Source organism: Pleurodeles waltl, chromosome 4_2 (assembly GCF_031143425.1).
Source record: "Pleurodeles waltl isolate 20211129_DDA chromosome 4_2, aPleWal1.hap1.20221129, whole genome shotgun sequence".
In the NCBI taxonomy this organism is placed as follows: domain Eukaryota; kingdom Metazoa; phylum Chordata; class Amphibia; order Caudata; family Salamandridae; genus Pleurodeles; species Pleurodeles waltl.
The window spans coordinates 312,948,348-312,972,505 of NC_090443.1; the positions used below are offsets into that span (position 1 = coordinate 312,948,348).

General features: G+C 43.1%; 1 protein-coding gene across 1 annotated transcript in view; it reads right to left on the reverse strand.

The window, feature by feature from the left end:
* Positions 1–4,392: 4,392 nt before the first annotated feature.
* LOC138292579 (chondroadherin-like) overlaps positions 4,393–24,158 on the reverse strand; it is a 241,891-nt gene continuing 222,125 nt past the window's right edge. The window contains exon 5 of the mRNA XM_069231268.1: positions 4,393–6,274. Coding sequence (XP_069087369.1) covers positions 5,441–6,274 — 834 coding nt within the window. The 3' untranslated portion in view covers positions 4,393–5,440. The remainder of the gene's footprint in view (positions 6,275–24,158) is intronic.

Below are 24,158 nucleotides of genomic sequence, written 5' to 3' on the forward strand. Positions count from 1 at the left end.
CAGTCTACGAGTGGAGTAGAGGAAAAATCAGCACAAGAAGAAAGAGAAACATTGGTTGAGAGAAGTTCTGATCAGAGGAGTGTGTCCTCAGAAGAGAGTGATCAGAGACGACCAAGTGAGAGAAAATCTACTCAGAGGAGGGTGTCCTCGGCAGCAGGTGGTTTGATATACCAAACTGAACAAGTGACTGACCCCATTGGAAAAAGGAATTGAGACAGATCCCACCCAAGTGGATTTGACTCTTCCTGAACCAGTTGCGGGAGTGTCAGAAGAAAAGGGTTCAAGCTCAAGTTTCGAATCCAATTTTGAGAAAGTTACTGACAAAGAAGTCACTAAAAGGTGATAATTGGCCAGAGAAAGGTTCGAAAGGAGGAAAGATAATTGTGGTTCCACCATTTCAGGAGGAAAGAGGACTGAATGAAGGAGAAAATAGTAGTGGAGAAGAAGGTGAAAGTAGTAAATGACCAAAAAGGAAGAGAGTTGCAAACAAGAGACATTCTGGTCCAGAATGGGCATATGTAACTACCAATGGTTGGCAAGAAGAATTTTTTAGTTATTGTTTTGATAGTGACATTGAAAATTTTCATTTTGGCATGTGAAGAGCAACAGGGTATGTTTGGAAAAAGGTGAAATAGATTTTTATTTTTTTAAAGGCGTGCTTAAAAGAGACATTGATAACTGATTTTGACAAATTGAGATACTGAATTTGACAAGCTGCTAGACTGTCCTGTATGACTGAACATTTGAAGAGAAAAAAAAAATTAGGAGGGATTTTTGTTTTTGAAAATTTGTGAAAACAACTTTTTTTGTTTGTTTTATTTTTCCTAATTCTTCAGAGACCATGAGAAACTTTAGTAACCAAAATAGTAGAATTAGCCATTGCAAATGTGTAGATAATGGTTTGGTGGTAGCGAGTGTGTCAATATGCTTATTATTATTTGTAGGTGTGATTGTTTATGAGATGAGCGGATTCAACCATACTGTAGAGATTGACAATTCTTTTGAGACTGCCACTACATTACTAACAAAAGATAAGTTTAGAATAGATGTCAAATACTTACATGAAGAGAAAGAGCTTTCTTCTAATGTTTTCTATTGCTTATTGTGTGAGTATGTTGAAGTGATCGACGCGAAAGATTGTTATGTTTGTACGCAGATTCCGACTTCGGTGGAAGAAGGAACTACTTATCATAGTCTACCTTTGACTTATGCTATAAGTTGTAGTCTTTTACTAACGCATTTCTATAACCAAGAGTATATCCAATATTTATTTTCTAATTTCGATGTTGTGTTTTCATTTGTACCTGTCATTGCTTATTTCAATAAAATAGCTAAGGATAATAACATGGTTTTTATGGGAGATTTATTTGGGCCTACTTTAACATTTGGAACTGCTTTTGCTCACAGAAATAACTCAACCTGTCTACTAACACCTGTAGAGAAGAAATTTCTAGCTAACACAGAAAACAGAAGAAGAGAAATAAAGGCTAGGATAAATAAGGGAATGATTAGTCGTAGACCTGGGATTGATTGTGCTTATACTGACATTACTAAACAAGGAAAATTAACACTGTATGCTGACCATATGGAAAAGCTTTGTATATATAGGCCACAGAGTAGTAGAGATAGAGTGTTTGTGGGTACGAGTGAATGCAGGCATGTGTTTATGTTCCGGAGCAAATGGGATTTTATGATAAATGGACAGGACCCACCAGTGCCTGCGGTTTACTACATTTGTGGAAGAAATGCTTATTACCGTCTTCCTAGAGGATGGTATGGCACATGTTATTTGGGAAGAGTCTAGAGGACTTGAGTAAAGTTCCTAAAATGACGAGAATTCAAACGAGACACAAGCGATAATTTCTAGCATTGTGATAGACATTTTTGGAGCTATAATTCCTTCAGTGGGAGTAGTTCTAAATTCAATTCAGATACAGAAGTTGTCTACAATAGTAGATAACATGTTGACAAGTTATTCTGGAGCTATCATTCTTCTACATACTGAATTAGCTGCTACAAGCTAATTCACTTTAGAACTACCTTGCTTTAGACACTCTTTTGGCAAAAGAGGGCGGAGTTTGCAAATTACTTGGTTTAAGTCATTGTTGTACGCATATATGGGATAACTCTAGAGAAATTAGAGGTTTGATTATTAACGTAACAAATAACAAAGAAGATTTAAAGGAACTAACTGAAACTACTATCTGGGAGAAAGCTGGTAAGGGAATTTCAACTGTGGGGAATTGTTTTGGTAATCTGGGGAAAGGAATTATATTAACAATAGTGAAATGGGTTTCTGTAATTGTGTTTTGTCTAATTGGAACTTGGGGATCATATAGATTAATAAAATGGGTGAAAAAGAAAAGGTTCGAAAAGAATCAGAAAAGGTTTGATGTTCAAATGAATACATTTTATGGGAAACATTAAAGGAAAAAGAAAATTAATGCAAAAATGAGAGAAACAAGATTGAAATTTTTTGAAAATAAAATAAATGAATTAATTTGGGTTTGTGTGTCAACATAATTAGTCATCAGAGGAGGGATTGCAGGAGTGGACATTTTACTGTTGATTTTATGAATCAATAATGTACTGATCATTGATTAACTAATATGTGAAAAACTGGAGTTGTTTTCCATTGCTCAGTGCTTACTTAAAGGAGTGTGATTAATAGGTTATAGACGTGCAAACAGCTACACCTAGTGGGATTTTGTGTTATGTCTTACAAGGTCAGATTTATTAGGTCATTGTTCGAGTTTGACTGTCCCATTGTTTAGAAAATTGTCACTAACATGTGGTTTCTTCCTCGAGGGTGGTAGTAGATGGAAACTATGTAAGATGTTTCTTCCTGAACCTAAGATTCAGACGAGATGGAACAATGGATCCACAGACGAGACGGAAGAGAAGAAGAAATTATTATAAATTGAGCCTAACTAATGATTGCGTAAATGTAATGTTGTCAAATGAGAATTCAGTGTATTATGAATGTGTAACTTTTAGTTATCTGACTTTAGTTTTATTGGCTGAATGTATAACACCCCATGTCTTGACCATTCATGAGTTTTGTGGAAATTAATATAATGTTCTGTCACCTATTCTTGGGAATTCAGATGTTCCTGTTCGTTGTTGATCTTGGGAGAGCGTTGAGTTAGCAGTTGATGCAGACCAGACTTTACAAGATTTTCGAGTGATATATCAGTTATGTAGGCTTGAGGGATTTATAGATCGTGCTACTGACGGTGTCCCCTTACTGAATTGATCTGCATGTTGTTGTTCTATGGGTAATGTATACATTGTGTATTGTTATATGTGTCTTTTGTTTTGCAGGTACCAGCTGCAACTCATAAATTAATTGCTGCATAATGATAATACTTTTTGCTATAACCCAAGCTAGCATATTTTTCTAAATCTGTGTTTCTAAATTCTTTTTATATGAAGCCCAATATGTTAATGCTAATTAGTGGTTAGTGAGGGAATTTGTCTTTACATGCTCATGATTTCTATAGATGTTCTTTGATCTATTGCTCAAATGTATTTTATTTCACTGTTGCAAATATTGGTGGCATTAAGCCGCGTTATAATACTTGAGATAATTTGTTTACTTGCTTTGATTAAACTCAGATATATAAGGAGTTCTAATCAGCCGTTGATGATTCTATATGCTTATCATTTATGTTTGAGAATTATTTTCGTGACTTTAGCCTTGTTCACATAGGGGAATAAACCTGTAATCCTTCTTAATAAACTGGTGAGGTTATTGCATAGTGATTAGATTATTGTTTTTTTGTTTATTGATGTTTATTATGACATACAGCCTTGACGTCCCCTCAAATATATTTTGTGTCGATCCATTGGCCAAAGGCGCAAAATCCACTATTTAGTTTGAAGTAATAGCTGGGATTTCTCGGCGCTGCAGCACAACTATTATTAATGCAGCAGGTACAATGAGAGCACGGTCCAGGCTTGTGAGGGACCCGCTGCACATCAATTATATCTTTATTTTAATGCTGATCTGTGCGCTTGCTTCCCTTGTTTGCATTAGGCTCTGTCAGCCTGGTTACATCAGAGCTGGCACAGTGCTTCTTCAGCGCCAGAAGACAGGCCCTGCTGCTGAGTGTGACGCATTGCTCAGGGGATCATTCCTGGGCTATAGTATGGAGGATGAAACAGAACAGTGTACGGGGAGGAAGTTATGGACAGATAGAGCAATGTGTTCATCGGCACAGCTAGGACAGGAGACTTCTGAAGAGAGGACGGTGATTAATTTTTAGGTCTGGCTCGGGGACATAGCTGTTTGGTGACCTATTGGGACCAATTCTTCGAAATATAGTGTGATCAGGGAAGAATCTCTCTCCTATTCCATGCAATTGACTGTGCAGTGTATGATTCCCCATTTATGAAGAGTTTCCACTTTTATGCTCAAAGGACTATTTACATTTGAAAAGTACACTCAATCATCACACTGTCACACTTAGTTGTTTATATTCTACTTGCAGTCTATACAGATAGCAGATACTTATATCCTCAATACTTGCAGAGCCAAAAGGGCTGGCTTTTTATGTGCCATATAGTATTATTGCATGCAACGTTTGAAATTGCCTGTAATTTCATATGGTAGCACATTGAAGCCAGACCTCCCAGCTTTGCCAATGCTTGTTATTAGTTCAGCAAGTGACAATAATACATCCTGCAAGACATCAGAGGCCATCACAAAGGAGGAGTGTTGTAGTTCTCAGAGGTAGGAGGCCTGACCTGTAGATGGGCCTGCTAGATCGGCCCTCAAGGCCTGGATTTTGCATGCTGCCAATGAGGGTCAGAAGGACATCTTAGCAGAACAGAAATTAACTTTTTGTGTGTTGAATTTGTGCTAAGTTACATCTGCGAATTATTTACAGGATTCCGAACAAGCAGCTTAGGATTGTAGTACTGCAACACAAGGGAAAGGTGTACAGAAAGATGCTTTATCAATTTCTTGAAGATTGCAATACACCAAATGCCAGAGCACTGCATGCTAGTATGGATATTGTATCTCTTTTAATACTGTAGTTGGGTTGGCCTTCATTTCCCTTAATTCAAACAGCAGGGTGGGGTCACTTGTCTCTTTCGTCATTTCATAGACCAAAGAATCACTAGCTTAGAGGCGCAGAGACAGTCACAAACCCAGGGCTTCCTCTCTTTGGTTATTGGATGAAAAATAGGCAGTGGGCTGCAGAGGATAGCGATTAATGCCATGCTAGAGATGTAATATTAAAAGGTGACTGCCTGCACCCTCTTATGGCCAAATACATTTACATGGAGGGCTGGATTATGACAAATTCATTATATGGGATCCAGAAGGGTTAGTGCGCTCTAGAAGGCACATTCAAGAGGGAAGTGTGGGTGGAGGATTTGTCTCTGACATCTTACGCAAGAACTCCTTGGGACCTAGGGCTGAAGCTTGAGATCAAAGAGTAGCATATCGTGGGGTGGCCAGGATGGAGGCCGGAGTAGCCAGGTTGTAGTCGAGCTTCTCATCAACTTCTGTTACCCATTGGCTGGCAGCAGTGATGTAGATGTTCCTGTCCTCCTCGATGCTGTCATAGATCCCATCTACCTTGTAAGGATCTGGGTTGTAGCGCTCCCCACCCGGGCCATCATCATCAAAGTGCCGCTGAAATCCAGCCTGCCGTGAGCAGTGCTTGTAGGCACCTGCTGCGCCCAGGGCCACCAGGACAAGAACCACAAGAGCCACCCCCACGCCAGTGCCCAGGGCAGAGTGAGATGGGGCTGGTGGCATGTGCACTGGCTGAACGTCTGCACTGGTCCCCATGGTGTGCCCTATGGAGCACTGCCTGGGACTGGGGGCTGTGCACTTCGCCACATCTTTGCTCAGAGGGATGACACAGACCTTGTAATCCCTGCCCATCTGGAGCTGGTGGAGCTCTACTTCTGCCAGGTCCCCCGTCACCCAAAGCACTTGCATAGCTTCACCTGAGTTGTACCGCACTTCAAAACGATCATGGTCACCAGGTGCTGACCAGGTGACTGCCAGTGTGGCCTCTCCCTTTGGCTGCACTTCCACACTGTGCATCACGTCTGCAAAGCAGGGGTCCAATCTTTCAAGAATGGTGTTGCTGGTCGGCATATGGTGCTGCAGTGGTGACAACAGTGTTGTTACTGTGGTAGCCAAGACCGAGGTCACCTTGTTGGTTATGTTCTCCACGGCCGGTGGACCTCCACTCTTGTAGGTTGCAGTGGTGACGCTGGTGCCAAAAGCAGGGCATGTCAGCTTCTGAACCTAGAGAGAGGCATGAGATGACACTTAGATGTAATGTATTCCATGTTATGCACTATTCTCAGCTAGCAGTCTCACCACTCTGTGTAACATGAAAGTGCACAAATACAACGCCTGCCAGTGTTGTTTCTGTAAAGGGCACACAATAAGCAGATGCCCCTCTAGAGACAGGAAGCTAAAGTCAATCGTATTAGTAAGAATTTCTCACTCTGTGCCCATGTTCTCGAATGTCCGCACACAATGAAGCTCACATTTCCCCCCAAGCTCCTGACATTCTTTGAGACCCAGAGCCTCATTTACAAGGCCTTTGCACCATCATTGCATCATTTTGTTTTACGCAGCAGTGGTGCTAGCAGTACTTTACACTGCTCCCGATTTATAAACTGATGCATTGGGCCCAATGCGTCAGTTTGTAAACCCTTATGTCACATTACACCTGCACCAGGTATAATGTATGCAGGTAGGTGTTCCCACAGGAAAAGTCACGCAGAACTGACGCAGTGAAATTTACAACATTTCACTGCGTCCTTCTGTGACTTCACTGTGTCAGAATTTTACCACCTGCTCAGAGCTGGCGTAAAATTGAAGCAGGGCTTTTCTCTATGAGGACCTTCTTGCATAGCTGGAGCAGCGTCATTTTTCTGACCCTAGCCCAGCAATGTGTGCGTTTAGAGCCAACAGATGCGTCCGAATTTCTGACCCATCTGTGAAAATGTGAACCATGAAGCTTTGTATTGTAAATACATGGTATCCATGGTGTCGTTAGGAGATCAGAGGGCAGCCCAGGAAATCTGACGCATCAGGCCAATCCATCAGATTCTTGTAAATGAAGCCTCCAACGTTTTGTCACTGTCTGTCCAGGTGCCTCGTGGCCTTCACGCTACCAGCACATGTGCCTAGAAACCCTCATGTTGTCTGCCCATTTGCTATCAAACTCCTCAAACTGTACTTCTCTGTGCCCCACTTTCCTCAACTGACTGCCTGTGAGCCCTAAGTTCCTCACATCATCAACAAAAGCTACTTACTGGTTGACGTTCTCACACCAATGTTTCACAAAGTTTTTTTTTTCACAAGTATCTGTTTTGCATATGTCACATAACTGCGCCGTTGGCAGGAAATACAATGCAAAAAAAATAAAAAATCAAAAGTACTGTTGGGCGTAATGCAGGTCCCTGCAGCGCAGGGGCCCCAACTCTTCAGGCCCCACCTAGCCCTTCACGGGACCTCATTCATCCTAATTTCAATGAATATCTGGGAGATACGGGAAGCTCAAGGGACTCTCTTCACATTCTTCATGGGACCCCATCATTTTGCGTTATGCCACTGAGTACCGTATGAGGTGTTAGATAATTCTGGATTGCAGGATAACTACCTCTTTTGCAAGCAGTAAGAAGGTGGGAGCAGGACAGAGTAGCTGACCAGTGTTTATGAGCTTTGGGTTAGGATATTTTGGTGGTACTTTGGCTACTGGGTGGCTGCGCTATGCTGTTATTTGTGAGCTAAGCAAGGCAGTTTATTATTTTTCCTAATGGTTACCAATAGCCAATAAAAGGTCTTCATATCCTTCAAATGCGACCCCCCTCATAATAATCCACATGCAAACCAAACTCCCTCCTGTGTTTGGGCCTGTCGTGCATTGTAGAACAGAACTTAAGTAACGTCATAAGAGGTTTAAACATTTTTCAGATGAAAACATAGTAAGGAAATACTTCTTTTTGCATGTTCACCTCCACATTTTTGGGCTGCTGCTGCTTTTTTTTTACTCTGAGAATGCACTGAGGCCTGCTAACCAGACCTCTGTGCCAGTGTTCTAACTCCTTACAAAGTGTATGTTGAATTGGCTACACCCAATTGGCAAATAGTGACTTTCTTATAAGTCCCTTATTTATGGTACCCAGGGCACAATGGCCTCATTTACATGGCCACAGCGGCACACTGCGCCACTGGAGCATCATTGTTTTATGCTTCGGTGGCGCAGTGTGCAAGTCCATATTTACAAAGCTATGCAAAGCCACCTTGCATGGCTTTTCATGGCCTTCTAAATATGGCCCCCCATTCACACCTAACTCTGCATGAAAGGGGCGTTCCATGGCTGTTGCTTGGGATGTTCCCACGTAACACCCATGAAACTGGGAGGAATCTGACACATTCCCAGAATTGCAAGTCTGGGAATGCGTCAGATTCCTATGCCACTTAAGGGATGGCATAAAAATGACGCAACAGGGAGAAATATCTTTATTTCTCCCTGTTTTATCTCTTTCTCTGCGTGGTGCATTCTGCAGCACACAGTGAAAGAGGAAAACACCTCTTGTGATTGTTGTTGTGCAGGAAGATGTCCCTTTCTGCACAAAAACAACCATGCCCGCAACGCAGACACAATTGCACCATGGTGCAAGGGTGCCTGATTGGCACTAGGCAGCAGTCTGTGCGCCAGTGCAGGGGGAGAGGACAGAAATGCGCCGTATCTTGTGGATACAGCACATTTCTGCTCTTTCCTGGTGGTACAGGGTGACAAGACAAGGCACTTGCTGCGCTGCCCTGCGCCACGGGCCTTGTAAATGAGGCCCAGTGTGTGACAAAGTGCATAATGGCTCCCAGCCTGCCAGTGCAGGCTGGAAGAGCAGTAGTCACACTGCTGGTTCAAATTTGCTTTTCAAACCAATGGCAGAGCCACCACTTCCCTTAACAATATAGGCCTATCAAACCCTATAGCAGGTAGCTGTAAATTATTAAGGCAGATCCTTATATTTATTTAAGCAGCAACACCTCTAAAATGTCATTTTGTTGTGGAAAAGTTGGTAGCCCCATTGACTGATAAAGGGTCACTGGCAAACTCCTGAATGAGACTAACTAACTGGTACTGTAAGGCATCAAATTAATCGTGGCACTAAATCTGACCTTATGCCCAGGTCAAATATAATACTATTATTAAAGCAATGCAACGTTTAGAAAGTTGCCACTCTGTGACCCAGCTCATCCAGTAGCCTCACACAGGCACTGGCCAACAGACAACTTTCTCTCTGCCTGGGGAGTAGTGTGCATGATTCCCAGGCTTAGGAACAATTGCAGCTTGCTGCAGGGCAAGGTGTTACCAACCCTTCGCAGAAAGCCAATTAGAGTGTAAGCCCAAAAAGCAAACTTCAAAGGGGAAGCCATCTTTGTTGAGAAAATGGCAATCACACTCCTGAGGGGCTGCCCTTTGATGAGGTAGATGGGCTGGCGACAGGGACAAAGAAGGGAAACCAGTGCTCAAATTGGTTTTCCTGTGGGCTTGCAACCCACAGGTAGCCACACCTCTAGGGAGAGCTACCAAGCTCCTAACAGCCAAGAACGGGTGCCAACATTTTTGGAGTGGACATAATAGTGCACTCTGGGTTTGTTAGGTGCCACACATTAGGGGAAAGTTGTCACCAATATGGAACGGACCTGGCAGCCCATTGGCTAGTGACCACATTGTCCCCTCAGGGCACTTTTCTGGGATACATATGGCACCCCTGGTACCCTGAACCTGAGATCATGTCAAATCTGGACTAGGGACTGAAGAAGGATTGCCCTGCTGACTCCTGTGCCGCATAGAGAGAGTCTGCACCATCTGCTGGATTGCACCTGCTGCACTGTGGCCTAGGAAATTTGGGACTGTGTCTGTAGCTCCTGGCTTGGGGAAAAAACATACCCTAGCCACAGACCATAGTAGTGATGCCAAGGGTCAATTGGTTGACCCACTAGAACCCGCTCCAGGGACAAAACAGCTGACTAGCCCAAACCAGCAAGTCAATGGCCACTTCTGAAGAATCACCACTGACTGCCACAGGATGCTCCAAGAGACTGATCTTCAACAGCCAAAAGTTGGATCCAAGTCAGTCACACCCTGGAGCGTTGTCAGAGTCCAGACTGGTCACCCAAGAGGGACACTAGCCTCCATTAAAGGATTTCGCTGTGACCACTGTGTTTGGAGACTGGTAGCTGGCCTTCTACTGTCTCAAAGAGGACTTCATCGGACCCTGACCTTTGTGTCCGAAGTTGCCCCACACGACCTGTGGACTGAGGAATCACCACAAAGGCACCCCTGTCGACTGCATAGCAACTGGAACATCTTTGAGCATCTTTTCATCCTGTATCCCCAGCATCAGGACCACTCCATTAAAGTCAATGGCAGTTCAGTCAATCAATCAGGAATTTGTAAAGCGCACTACTCACCCTTGAGGGTCTCAAGGCGCTGAGGGGGGGGGAGGGGGGTGCTGCTACTGCTTGAACAGGAAGGCCTTGAGAAGTTTCCTGAAGGTAAAGAGGTCTTTGGTCTGGCGCAGGTGGGTGGGAAGAGTGTTCCATGTTTTGGCAGCGAGGTACGAGGATGATCTACCGCTGGTTGTGATGTAAAGTTTAGAATTGGACTGGAAAACCTCTGGTGGCCAAGTAACTGTCCAAATCCACACCATTGCCCCACCCCCCGACATCCATCCTGTCTGATTTGGTTGCACAAGCCAGGCTGCAGTAGCCAAATTAACTTTTACAAACCTTTGAAAAGTTTGCAAACTTTTGATTGACCAATGCTTGTATGCGGTTGAAATTAAAAGTGATAAAACATTTAAAAACCTGTGTCTCTGGAACTCTCCACTGGATTTTGCTCATCTTGGGCTCTAAAAATTCTTACAAATATAATCAATTTTTTGTGAATTAGTGTTGTGTTCCGCCATATTACGACTCCTATTGATATAATGGGATTGTGATATGGTAGATGGGATATCCATCACATTTGTGACGGGGTAACCCCATCCGCAAAACTCTGAATCAGGCACAAAGTTCCTTTGCACAAGCTTTGCTGTTTGAAAGTCATAGCTGGTTGAGCTTAAGGTTGTTCAAACGAGCCTGACTGGAACCAAGATATTTTGTGAGTGAATTCCAAGGTAAGGCTGCATTTCCATACCATACAATACACCCAAATCCTTACATTCATGCATAGCACTGGGATCCAGGACTTGTGTTTAGCTGTACCAGACAATCAATAAGTTAGCAACCAGTGAAAGAACCTGCCAAGTCGACATTGAGCAAAACGTTTCACATGTTGCCAAGTTATGTAACTCCAGAGGCACTGTTTTCCAGAACTTAAAAAAGTGGCAAAACTTTTTGCAAAGTCTTCAGGGATGGAGAACAAGGGAATCGAATTGGCTACCCTGTCATACTGAGGATAAATGACCTGAGGATGCTGTTCAGGGACAGGAAAATCAATCTAAAGGTCACTCCCAAAAAAGAGAATCTTGAGAAAACCCTCAGAACCTGGGAAAAATGAAGGCGAGTTCAGGCTCGGCTGAAGGAAGAGATCACCCCTGACAGTGGGGTTAAGGAGGATGGCAGAGATCTTTTTGAAGCAGAGGGGGGCAATGAGAGTGTGGCCCCCACAATTCGTTCAAGGGATAACTCCCTGTCTGGGAGTGAAAGGAGCTCAACTTCTGTGAGGAGACCCAAGGACCTGGAAGCACAGCTCAGCCTCCTAGAGATTCAGGAGACAAAGCTGGATCTGGAAGGAAGGAGATTGGCCCTACAGGAGAAAAGGGTCAGATTTTAAATCACCTGTTGGGGTGAATTTTATTAAGGGTCTGACTCTCATCTTTACCCTGATGCTATTTGTCATGCCACAATGGGACTTGAACTTAGTGTTGACATTTGTTATGTGTACGAGCTTTGAGCTGATGCATAACTATTCAACATGACTACTGATGCTCAAAACATTTTTCCATATTGCCATCACCTCTGGGCACCGAGGGAGTGAACTGCAGGTGTTCTCATTGCAACTGCCCTAACCACCTTCTTCCGGGTCCCAGTGCTGAGGAGCAGCCTCCTTTCCCAAGGTTGCAGCACCTTTTCACGTCTGCTAATCTATCTCTCCGCCATTGTTTTTATGCTCCACATGACACTTCAGAAGAAGAGGAAAGGTTCCATCAGCTAGACCCTGGGAGGGCTCTGGGTTTCTATATGGGTGGCACACAAAACCGTTGTGCAGAGGATGGCTGTGTATATGGTTCTTTAGAGCAAAGAAGCGAAAGCAGTGCAGAAAATTACCTTGTCAAGATGGATTGTCCACTACATCAAAATATGCTATGTGCTGGTTAAAAACCAACTCCCTGAAAGCCTGTGGGATCATTCTTTCAGGGCCAAGGCCACTACAATGGCATTAGCAGAGGGGGGAGGGGACATTGCTCTGGATAGGCTATGATGTGGGTGCCAGGGCACACATTAATAAAACACTACTTCTTTGATGTCAGGTTTGACGCAGGGCAATTTTGCCTGCTCAGTCTTGCAAGACATCCTGATCTGAGTCCACCACCTAGTCTCAGTCTCAGTCTTAGTCCCTCCAACCTTTGAAAAGTACTGCTGTACTAAAGATGAGGAATCATGAGTTAGAATTATCCATCAGAAGAACAAGTACCTACTTTTGGCAACTCTCTTCCTGGTGGATTCTCTATCTAACCACAGATTCCTCACTGCGATCCAGCTTCCCCGTTCAGTGGAGTGGACTCCAGACAATCATACTAAGATAATAAGATTCCAAGTTAGATTTTGGCACACTGTTACCTACAATGTGAGTATCTGCATCATACAGTGCAAAAAGATAAGGTTTAAGAAACTAGCATTAGCATGCAGGGTTGTCACTTATATGCAACTGTTTTTCCTCACTTCTAGGGTGGCACAGAGTCACCGCAGATCCATGTGGCCCACCTACTGGGGAGTAGCTGAAAACTTCTCCGGATTCAATCTGGCACCTGGGAGTCTACTAAAGGTGAGCAGTGTGCAGTTTGATAGCTTATCAGTTTGACATTAGTTTGACATTACTAGGACGTCATGTCACATGATCTTCACTAGTGATCAATTCACAGAGATTTACATCAATACAATTACAAAAGTGCTCAAAAGAAATGTAAAATAAACAAATTAACATGCAAACCTCAGTAAAATAGTTGCATGATATAGAAAATGCATCACCAAAATATAGAATATGTGTGCTGTTTGCAGAGCACCTGCTGTAGAAGGGATCCACCATGTGATATGATAAATTCCGGCAACTTCTTCATTTGTCATGGGTGGCTCTGTACACAATAGAAATCTGAGCAAAGTTGGACTAACAGTTCTTGTTCTAGTCGTCTTCACATGGAGTGAGATTTAGCTTTGGGGGAGTGTTTAACCTGTCCTCTAAATACATGAGCCTTGCACATAATGGCTCAGATTTGAGGCCTCTGTGTCAGCTAGTCCAACAGTCCTATGCATGCTGTGGTTATATAGCCAATTTAAAATACATGTGAAAACACAAGAGTGTAACCTGGGGTCTGCTAAAAACAAACTGGCTGAAAATGTCATGTAGACATGCCAAGGTACCCAAGTGAGGCAGGAGAGAATGATTGCTTGAACTCAAAAATTGCATTGTTTTCCTATCTCTTAATTAATGGTTTCTGCACTTCAAAGTAAGTTAATGGAAAAATTATGTTTTCACGATATTTCAATACCCCTATTTTCTCTTCCTAATTCATGATCTACGTATGATATGGGGGACAGTTGTGCAAAAATTTGCAGTGTACTATGACAGTGGCTTCACAAACGCCCTGGAATTCTACTTAAATACGTTCTCACCCCTGTCCAAGTCTTGCAATGGATTCCTTTGTTGAGGGAGCTATATTTACACTTAGGCAGGACGTTCAGGAATGTATATCTCATTACTAACTTGTGTGAGCGTGTCTGACCTTATTTGGTCTTTTATAGTTTAATTATTAAGGGAACGCGTTAGAGGTTCAATGCACCTTTTGACAATGCTTGGAGTGATTCCACTAGGCTATACCTCCAATCGACAATCCTTCAGTATAATCAACAAACAAACATTTCCTTTGGAGACAATAATCTTTACCCACCATGACCCATTTTAGTAAATGTTAGAAAGTTTATTTCTCTATATTAACAATGCTAATGCCAACTAAATTAATCTCAAAACCAAATGATAAACAAACATGAATAACACCGGCTGACGAATCTTCTAAAGAATCTCAATTTAACCAAAGCATTTGCAACTAAGCATTCAAGAGTCACAGTACAAATTAAAACCAAATATAACTGTGCAGGAGAAATGACATACATCTAGATTCAACAGATGAACAACATCAACTTTTTGTTAATTGCAATTTGTTAACATTTCCAGGTCTCCCTAACTACCCTTCTGATTAGAATAGCAAGTTTGGACTTCATACAAAGCAATTTTAGTCAAAAGATAATTTGGAAAACATCGAAACTATAGCTCTATCAAAATTGCAGTTGGTACCTAGAAATAAAGAACAACTACAACAATGGCAATACCATTTTGTTATAACTCTCCTCAAATGGATCAGCAAGCTGCGATTTCTCTTTGCCAGTTGCACATCCGTCTGGTCAGCTTCAGCAATGGGGCAGTGAAAGGGGATGGCTCAGACACAGGGGACTCTAAGCTATCTGAACCATTAAGAAGCAATCTCTAAGGGGTCGGCATCCACCATTAGCAGTTTAAGCAATAAAGTCAAAGTTAGAAATACAGTCATCAGCAACTGGGCACCTTCTTAAACAGAACCACTATGGGGAAAATCAAAATAGGAAAAAGTTCTCACACCTCTGTGCAGTCGGGCTAAGTAAAAATGTCCTAAAGAATCTTCCCACATTGTCTTTGTTCAAAATATTGTACGTTTACGTTTACGGCTAATCCAATAGAACCTAAAATCCACATCTAAGGTATAACTAAACTGTCTTTCACATGTCAGTGATTGGCTCCTTTTCTCCTGTTTCCATTGTCAGACTTGCCAGGTAATGATTTTGTTGCAATCCACGTTCCAGTCCGTGCATCTATTGTTGGCTCGTAGTAACATCGTTGTCTCATGCATCAAACCTTACAAAGTTTAATTTCCTAATACAAGACATTCTAGCAGACAGTTCTTATAAAAAAGCTAACGACATCTGTAAAAACTTCACAGTGTGAACAATAGAAGCATTAATTTTGGTCATACATTTTCTACTATTTTATTAAACGTGACAGCTTAACATGAGGTTGAGCAGACTAGGCCCAAACCTTGCTAACTTAAGGCCTATAGTTAATAAAGCCAAATACATAATGTAAAATCATTATTATGACACTACTACAATTTACTCTACACATGCACATAAATCAAATAATAATATGCATTTACTAAAGCATTACGTATATAACAGCAGCCAATCAAGTGGGCACATTCTCCAAGTCGCACATTATTTCTATGTTTAGCCTAATCCCATGCACATTCTTAACCCATAATAAATGAAAATCATTAGTAATTCATTCAGCTTTCATAGTTGTAGACCTGCTCCTTGGAGGTCTCCTTCACTTAGGCCACTGCTCCAGACCAGAACAGATTTTCTTTATTAGTCTTGGTTTATGGCATTCCTATTCTTTGTCTTGAGGGAATAAACAAGACAAAGACTAGTAGAATGCAAGCAGAAAAGATGCATTTTCCCCAAACAAAGTGGTCTGTTTTCGGTGTCTTAACGGCAGGACTGTTAACCCGTTGGGTGCAGAGGACGTAATGGTTATATCCTCGGCTGCACCGCTCGGGTGCTGAGGATGTAACCATTACTTCATGGACCCGGCCCACGGGGATCTCTTTCTAGGCCAATAATGCCAGGGATTGTTTATGGGTTTTTTTGTGTGTGGAGGGGTGGCCCCCTTGCACAAGGGTCATCCCCCAAAAGGGGCACAGCACTGTTGGGCAGGGGGCAGATCGGCCTATTTTTTTAGGCCCATTGAGGCCCTATTTTGTAAGGCCCATCTGCCACCAAGGGGGGCAGAAGCCACTAGGGCGCCAGGGATTTTTTTGTATTTTTTGTTTTGTGTGGGGGTGGACCCTTGGGCAAAGGTTGCCCCCAAAGGAGGCACACAACTGTTGGCCTTTTCTGCTACCCTTGGGGGCAGAGCAGCCTATTTTATTTAGGCCAAATCCACTAAGGCACCAGGGATAGTTTTTGTTTATGTTTTTTTGTGTGGGGGGCTGCCCCTTGGGCAAGTGTTGTCCCCCTAAAGGGGGCACGTAACTGTCGCCTATTTCTGCCCCACCTTGGGGGCAGATCGGCCCATTTTTTTTAGGCCCATCTGCCCCCAAGGGGGAGCAGAAACCACTAGACACCAGGGTAAATTTCTAAATGTTTGGTGGCAGGGTGTTTGTCAACTGGCAAAGTATTTGCATTTGTGATTATAACAGTTTATTTCTCCTTTTTGTTCTAGTTAAAAGCTTTTGCTTCCTTTCCTGTGACTCCTTGCGGTTTTGGGAGTGGTTGACCTGCAGTTTCGTAGTTGCATGTTTTAGGTAAGAAAAAACAACTTACCTCAAATAAGTATTGTTGCCATGCATGAATGACATTTTTGTAAGTGGTGTAGTAAATGCAGGATTGTGTGTGAAATTGTCCTTCGATTTGTGCACAATTATATTTGTTTTGTCTTATGTCTAATTTTCTTTTCTTCTTTCTTTTTAGTGGGATATCATTGGTGATTGCTGTATCTGTGCAGAGTAGTTGCTGACGAGTCTAGCTTTTTCAGGCAAATTAGTGGTATAGTTTTTGAGCACATAACTCTTTGTGATAAAGCCACACTTTGTGTTTATTACTTATTTTAGACAGTGCTGGTTCTTGTTGGCACATTTGTCAAGTTACTTTTCTTAGAAAGGATCAAGGATCATGGCTAGCCGCAGGGTGACCACTCAACAGGTTGTTGGTATGCTTTTTGAGTCATCTTCTGATCATGGTTATGAGGCACAGGAGGAAGAGAAAGATTCTGGCAGTGAATTTTCTGTCCGAGAGGAATCTTCTGATGAGGAAGCCACTCTCAGTGCAGATGAAGGGCCTGTTTTAGAAGAGGACACTGATGTGCCAATAGTGCAGCAGCCTGGGGCTGAAAGGTTTCCTATTGGAAGACCTGAACTCTGGGTTGCCCCAAACATGGAGCAGCCACTGTTGCCTGCCTTTACTGGTCTCCCAGGTTGTAGAGTGAATACAGAAAACCTTTTGCCTGTCAATTTCTTTCAGTTGTTTATTGACGATGTATTTTTGGAAGAGATTGTTGAGTAGACTAATTTGCATGCGGAGCAGTATTTGAGGGACAATGCTGCCAGACTTAGGTCACAGTCTAGAGCTACCCAGTGGACACCTACAAATGTGGAAGAGTTGATGAGAAAGCCGTCACTGGCTTCTTATTGGTCTAGTAGTCCCTTGATGGCAACGGCTATATTTTCTGGAACCATAGCTCATAATCGATATTTGCTTCTTCTTCAGATGCTGCATTTTTGTTGACAATTCTTTAGCCTTGCCATGAGATCACCCTGATTCTGTCAGTCTTTTTAAGATTAGGCTTGTCCTTGATCATTTTGTAGATTGGTTTTCAGAGGTCTATGTTCCAGGGAAAGAAATATCTGTAGATGAGTCTTTAGTCCTGTTCAAGGGCTGTTTGGTTTTTAGGCAGTACATTCCTAGCAACAGGGTATGGTATGGAATTAAGATGTATATGATGTCTGAAAGTAGTACAGGATATGTCTATAATTTCTGGGTCTACACAGGTAGTGATTCCAGTATTGACCCCCCCTGGTTGTCCGCCAAGTTTTGGAGTTAGTGAGAAAATTGTGTGGGAACTTGGTAGACGACTGTTTAACAAAGGTCACCGTTTGTAAGTACATAACTTCTACACTGGAGTGCGGTTGTTCAGAGAATTGTTCAGAGTGGACACTGTTGCTTGTGGCACAATCCGCTCTAACCAGAAAGACTTTCCAGAGGAGCTTGTGTGTAAAAAACTTGACAGGGGACAGTGCAGTGCCTTGCGGAATGATGAGCTGCTAGCTGTGAAAATTGCAGACAGGAGGGATGTCACCATGCTTACTACCATACATGATGAGAGTACTTCCCCTGTGAGTGTTTGGGGTCAGGTTGCCGAAGTGCGCAAACCTGCAAACATTTTGGACTACAATAAGCACATGGGTGGTGTTGATAGAGTAGATCAGAGGTTGGAACCTTACACTGCTATTCGTAAGCCTTATGTTTGGTATTAAAAGTTGGCCATACATTTGTTTAATTTAGCAACTTTTAATGCTTTTATTGTGTTCAAGGATTGTTCCCCTGAGTCAAGGATGAAATTTGATAAATTTTAGGAGTCAGTTATAGACAGCCTTGTTGTGGTGGAACAGGCAAGAGTTCCTAGAGTAGCATATGCTTTCTTCTGCAGGCCTTTTTTCCTATTTTTCTGAAAAAAAACTAAATTTTAGCTGTATTTTTGCTAATTTGTTGGCCTCCTCCAGGGGAACACACAAACTCTGGGTACCTTTAGAATCCCTAGGATGTTGGAAAAAAGGACACAAATTTGGCGTTGATAGCTTATGTGGACAAAACGTTATGAGGGCCTAAGAGCGAACTACTCCAAATAGCCTAAAAACAACAAAAAAAAGGCTTGGCACCTGAGGGGGATAAGGCCTGGCAGCGAAGGGGTTAAGCACTGGAGATGAAAAAAACATACACATAGTCTTTCTTTAGTATCTAATGGTTGGGTTTGTAATCAGTAGAATTATTCTAAGTTCACGTCCTCCTTCTTCAGAGTAGTTTGCTTGCTCAGTAAAATGTGGTAGTAGGACGCGGAGTTCTCTTTCTCCTATATGTCCGTAGAAACTGTAAAAGGACTACAACATCCTATGCAATCCTAATTCTTTTGGAGAAAGACCTGGCAGCCTAGCCTCCTGTATGCTCCTTCGTGTTTGTTCATTGCTCGGGCTTGTTAGAACCAGGTAGGTGCGTATGTCATGTTTTCACAGCACCTCTGTGCACGATATATATTTCTGTAGCATTTGTGGTTCATTTTTACAAATGTTCAACATGTAATATTCCCGAAGTTACTGCAATTCGATGCTTTTGGTTCTTTTAGGGTTATTTTTTGGATGTAAGAATGTTATACCCATAAAAATGCCGTTCGTTCTCTGGCAGCCGTAGCATGAGTTGCATCATTGTCACAAGATTATTACATGCGTACATAGCAATAGAACCGATTCGGACGGAAGACTGGTGGGTTTTGAAGCCAAAAATTGCTTCATTGCGTTTCTCCTGTCTGAAATTGGCTCTGCCTCAATAGAGGTCAATGTACAAAGTATATTTCCCCAATTTGTCTTGAAAATGTTCATTTCCTTTTTAAAAAAATGTCGGCATGTATGATTGCATGTCATCGAGAGACCTTGCAATGGTTCATTTTTACAAACTATTGCATCTTGGGTGTTGTAGTCTAGGCTCTGTCCAATAACTCCACTTAGTCTAATTTAACCCAAAACAATGGCTTGACAAATGGAACCCCAGGACTATCACATATGGAACCCCAGGACTGTCACAGGCACTGCGTGTGGCCTCCCAGCAGTGGCCATGCTCATTACCCACCGGGCCCAGCGATGCATTATCTAGGAAATCACCCGCCAGCGTTGTCCTGGAGGAGCTTGGGATGGAGGGAGGGGCAGGGGAGTTCTTTCAAGGTGTGAAAAATTTACCATGGGATCCTGAAAATTTACGCAGGTACTTGTGCCTTGGCTGTGGAGCTCCAAGGAGTGCCTCATAGCCTATCTGTGCCCTGAAAGCTGGGTGTCTAGGTGGTTCTGTGTCACTAGAAGACTGTTTCTTTGGATTCTGGGACTTGCAGTCCTGTTTTTCTAATTGGATACGCAGGACTACAAACCTCAGAAAGCAAAAAAAAATCGCATGGACTGGCTGAGCTACTCACACCATGAACCTGGGACACTTGATGGTTTTAAATATATCAAATGCTATCTGTGGATCTTAATGTATGTTCACTTCACTTAAACCCATTGATTAACACACCCCAGAGAGGAAGGAGCCAGTGTGAAGGTAAGAAGGGGACATATGGCAGAGATTACACCCGACGAATGTCCATTATAACTATCTGGCAAAACGTTCTGGGGTGGCAGGGTGACCCCTCAGGGGCTTGGGCCCAGAGGAAAAATCAGGGCAGCAGGACTGAAGGAGGACTGCGTGGTAAGGGATGTGGAATTGTTGAAGTTCCTTGGAGGAGCGTCATTGACAGAGGTGAGGGTGGAAGACAAGGAAAGAGAGAAGATGAAAAAAGGGTTGCAGACGAGGGGCAAATACCGAGGCTGGTGCTGCTGCTGCTGGGGGGCCCGAAGAAGGATGGATGGACCAGAAAGGGCAGGTAGAAGGACTGCGAACCGCATCCCATGAAGAACGGACAACAGGCACAAAGCAGAGAAGAGGAAGCTGTCTAGGGGGTGAGGGTCTAAGAGGCAAGACACAGGCAACAAGATGCCTAGCTGGACTGGATCTCCACATGCACAGATCAAGGATGCAGACCATGAGTATACAGGTGAAGGGTGGAATATGTGGAAGAGTGAAGGCATTCATGAGGATGTGGTGCAAGGAGGGCAGGCCGGATGTGGAGGTCACAGGAACAGAATGAGTCAGGACAGCGAGTTTGAGAGGAAATGGTGGGACTGGTGGGACAATACTTTAGAAGGCAGGACTGAGTTAAGGATGGAAGGGAGAGTAAACAAGACTGCAATTCAGACTATAGAGACTGATATGATGGGACAAGGAAGAACAGGTCTGCACAAGACGAGGGCGCACACTACGTAGGCACAGGGATATGAAGTTGTAGGCAGAGGTAAGGAGGGCAGCAAGAGGCGTCTCGGGAGAAGGCTGGGAAGGAATCAATGGACAATACAAAACAGGACAAGGCAAGGACAGTGTAATAACCGAGAATGATATGTCAGCCCCTTTTGAGAGCCATTTACTGGCAAGCACCAAAGAAAAAATATGAGCCAGTGAATACAACATTTTTTACTACACCGAGTGACCTGAAGTAAGGGGGACTCCAAAAAGGAGGAAAGGGAATTGGCTAAGAAGCCGATAATTTCGTCCATTATGGATGTCAGCATGTACATTGTCGGCAAGCCTATTTGTGAAAAATATCCAGAGAGCAGCTTGGCAAGCTTTAAATATGTAGACATCTTGAGAAAGGCACATGTACGTTTTAGGTGTAGCATGGGTACAATCCTGTGCTTAATTTGTAAACCGATAAATAAAAGTGCCAGGGTCACTGTCTGGAAACCACTGAAGCTTGCACCACCTATTGCTCCTTCTAGCACTGCCAATGACAGTACTATCACTACTGGCCACACACTCATACAAGGGTGACACTTCAGACTTTAAATACACATTAAAATGACTAATACATGCAGTCCAAGGTATTCTTATAGCTTTTGGGTGGCAGGTATTAGTGAGTTTAATGTATATTTAAATATTAAACAACAGCTGTTGTGCTCCTCAAAAAGAAGGCAAACAGCACCCCCCTGTGGCAGGCTGTCATAAGAGCCCATGTTGTCAATAAAGTGCCCATCACCGGAAACCACTGGCTCAAATTAAGCACTGGTGCCATATGATGAAAAAGGCACAGCAGGAGACCTTTAGGTCCTGCAATGTCATAGGGAGAGATTTACCATAACTTGTGCTTATAGAATATCACGCCAACCAGGCCGATGGCAGCTGATACTATCAGTGCCCTTTCAGACTTGTCCTGCCCAGGTCGGAGTGGGGTCCCAATTTAAAAGTTGACCAGGCTGAGTGTACTGCAACATCAACTAGGTAAGCTAATTTAGGGTACAGTGTAAGTTCAAAGACTGGTACTCCAGTGCTGAGGTAAGCCCCCCTTGCAGGACAGGGAGGTTACGCTGGAGGTGAGGAGAGCAAAAGAAAACTTGGGGCAAAGCCAAACACTGGTTAGATACAATGGGCAGGCTCCATCGCTGCACCAGTACCCAGATAAAAAAAATCAGCCAGTTGGTTGAAGGGCGGTTTTGAAGAATGTTTTAGGAATCCACACAGTAGGTCTTTTTGAGACACTGCACTGACAATTTGAAATCAATAAAAGAACTGGAACAAGTGGTAATACACAAGATGGCAAAAGAATAAACAAGATGGCAAAAGAAGTGGTTGCAGTCAGGATGGCCAGGGAGGAAGGCAGGACCTTTTCCCGGAGATTCCCTTCTGAGCTTGATATTCCTACTATGAGTCATCCCCAAGAAAGCGAAAGATGAATATAGGCTAACATATCTGGTTTCTTGGCCAGAAGGGACTTCGGTTAATAACTGCATAGCGGAGGAAGAATGCTCTATAAGATATACAGACATCTATGAGGCCATAGCTTTAGCAAGGGATCTGTAGGTTGGGGACTGAGACCTTAAAAATAAAGATACAGTCAGCATTCAGGCTTTTATCAGTGCACCTGGTAGATTTTTCACTGTTAGGGATATAGTTTGAGGGGCACTACTTTGCAGATGGGCAGCTCTGTGGCATGATTGGTCTTCGAAACCTTCTGCAGTTTCCTGGAATGGGTGGTGAGAGAGGTGTTGAGCTCGGAGCAAGTGCTGCAGTACCAGGATGGTTTTCTGTTTGCAGGTAGGCCAGGGCAGCCAGTGGGCTGGTTGATGAGGACGTTGGAGGAGTGAGACAGGTGATTACTCCTAACATCAGGAAAGACAGACGGGCTGGTAACAACACTGATTTCCCTTGGCATCAACAGAACTTTGTAGCTTTGATGTCACCACTGCCAGCAATCAAAATGACAGAGCTGAGAAAGCACCTGTAGGAGGCGATCAGCCAGAACAAATGCAAAACAAGAAAGTTGCAACAAATATTGGGACACTTGAACATTACTTGCAAAGTGGTTTCACCAGGAAAAACATTTTGCAGACACATGGTTTTTGTCATGAGGAGCAACAAGACCCCATCACAGACTAAGGATTTATGAGAATATGAAGCTGGATATATTGATCTGGCTGAGCTTTTGTGAAGAATATAACGGAGTGACAATGTGGAAGGACACGGACACATTTGGCCATCGAAATCTTCCTGGATGCACCTGGAATTAGGCATTTGGCCCCTTCAGGAACGGATTATGGTGTCCCGAAAGGTGGCTAGTGGGCTGGGAGGGACAGAGCATAGTATTGCCTTCCAGATTTTTTTCTGGTAATATTAGCAATTGAATTATGGGGCGGGGATGTTAGCAACAAAAAAGTTACTTTTGTGATCGATGATGCAGCGGTGAGAGTGATAAATAAGTTACAAGGGGCAATCACTGCCAATGAGTTAGCAGATGCCTTTGTTTTTGGTGGCCAATATTCTGTGGACTGGCACTGAAGCCAGATCGTTATGGAGTGAGAATCCCTGAAGAAATGGGAGATCTAGGGAGTTGGCTGTTCTGGCTTTGGAGGATTCGCTGGCTATGACAACTGGGACAGTTTTCGGGGAAGCTCTGGTGGAACTTATGCTCTACTGAGAGGGAGATATGGGACAGGCAATCAATGAGACTAGGTGGAACAGGATTTTGGTGAAAACACTCAGGGTATTTCACAATGCTAGGCTTAAATTAATACTGTTTTATTATTTCTATAGAAGCTACCTCACCCCTGAACGCATCAATGCATATTTCCCACAAACGGGCTAAATGGCCCGCCCCCACTCTGCACTTCCAGAAGCTGATTTTTACCGCATGACATGGAGCTACCCGCAAATTATTGCATATTAGACGCAAATCATGCAACCAATTAACCGAGTAACAAACAGGACGCTCAACATCACTACGGAGGCATGTCTCTTGAGCGATTTCTGGCATCCTAAAAGAAAGTCTAAAAGCCGTTTTAATTGACCTAGTGTTTATATTGGCAAAAAGGCTAATTGCCATGAATTGGAAGGAAAGGACAGCTCCAACCATAAATGAATGGGGTCGAGGTTGGGACATGGGCTGCATACGAGAGTACCTTACTACATATGGAAGCACGCCAGTGCATAAAAACATGACTTTGTGAAA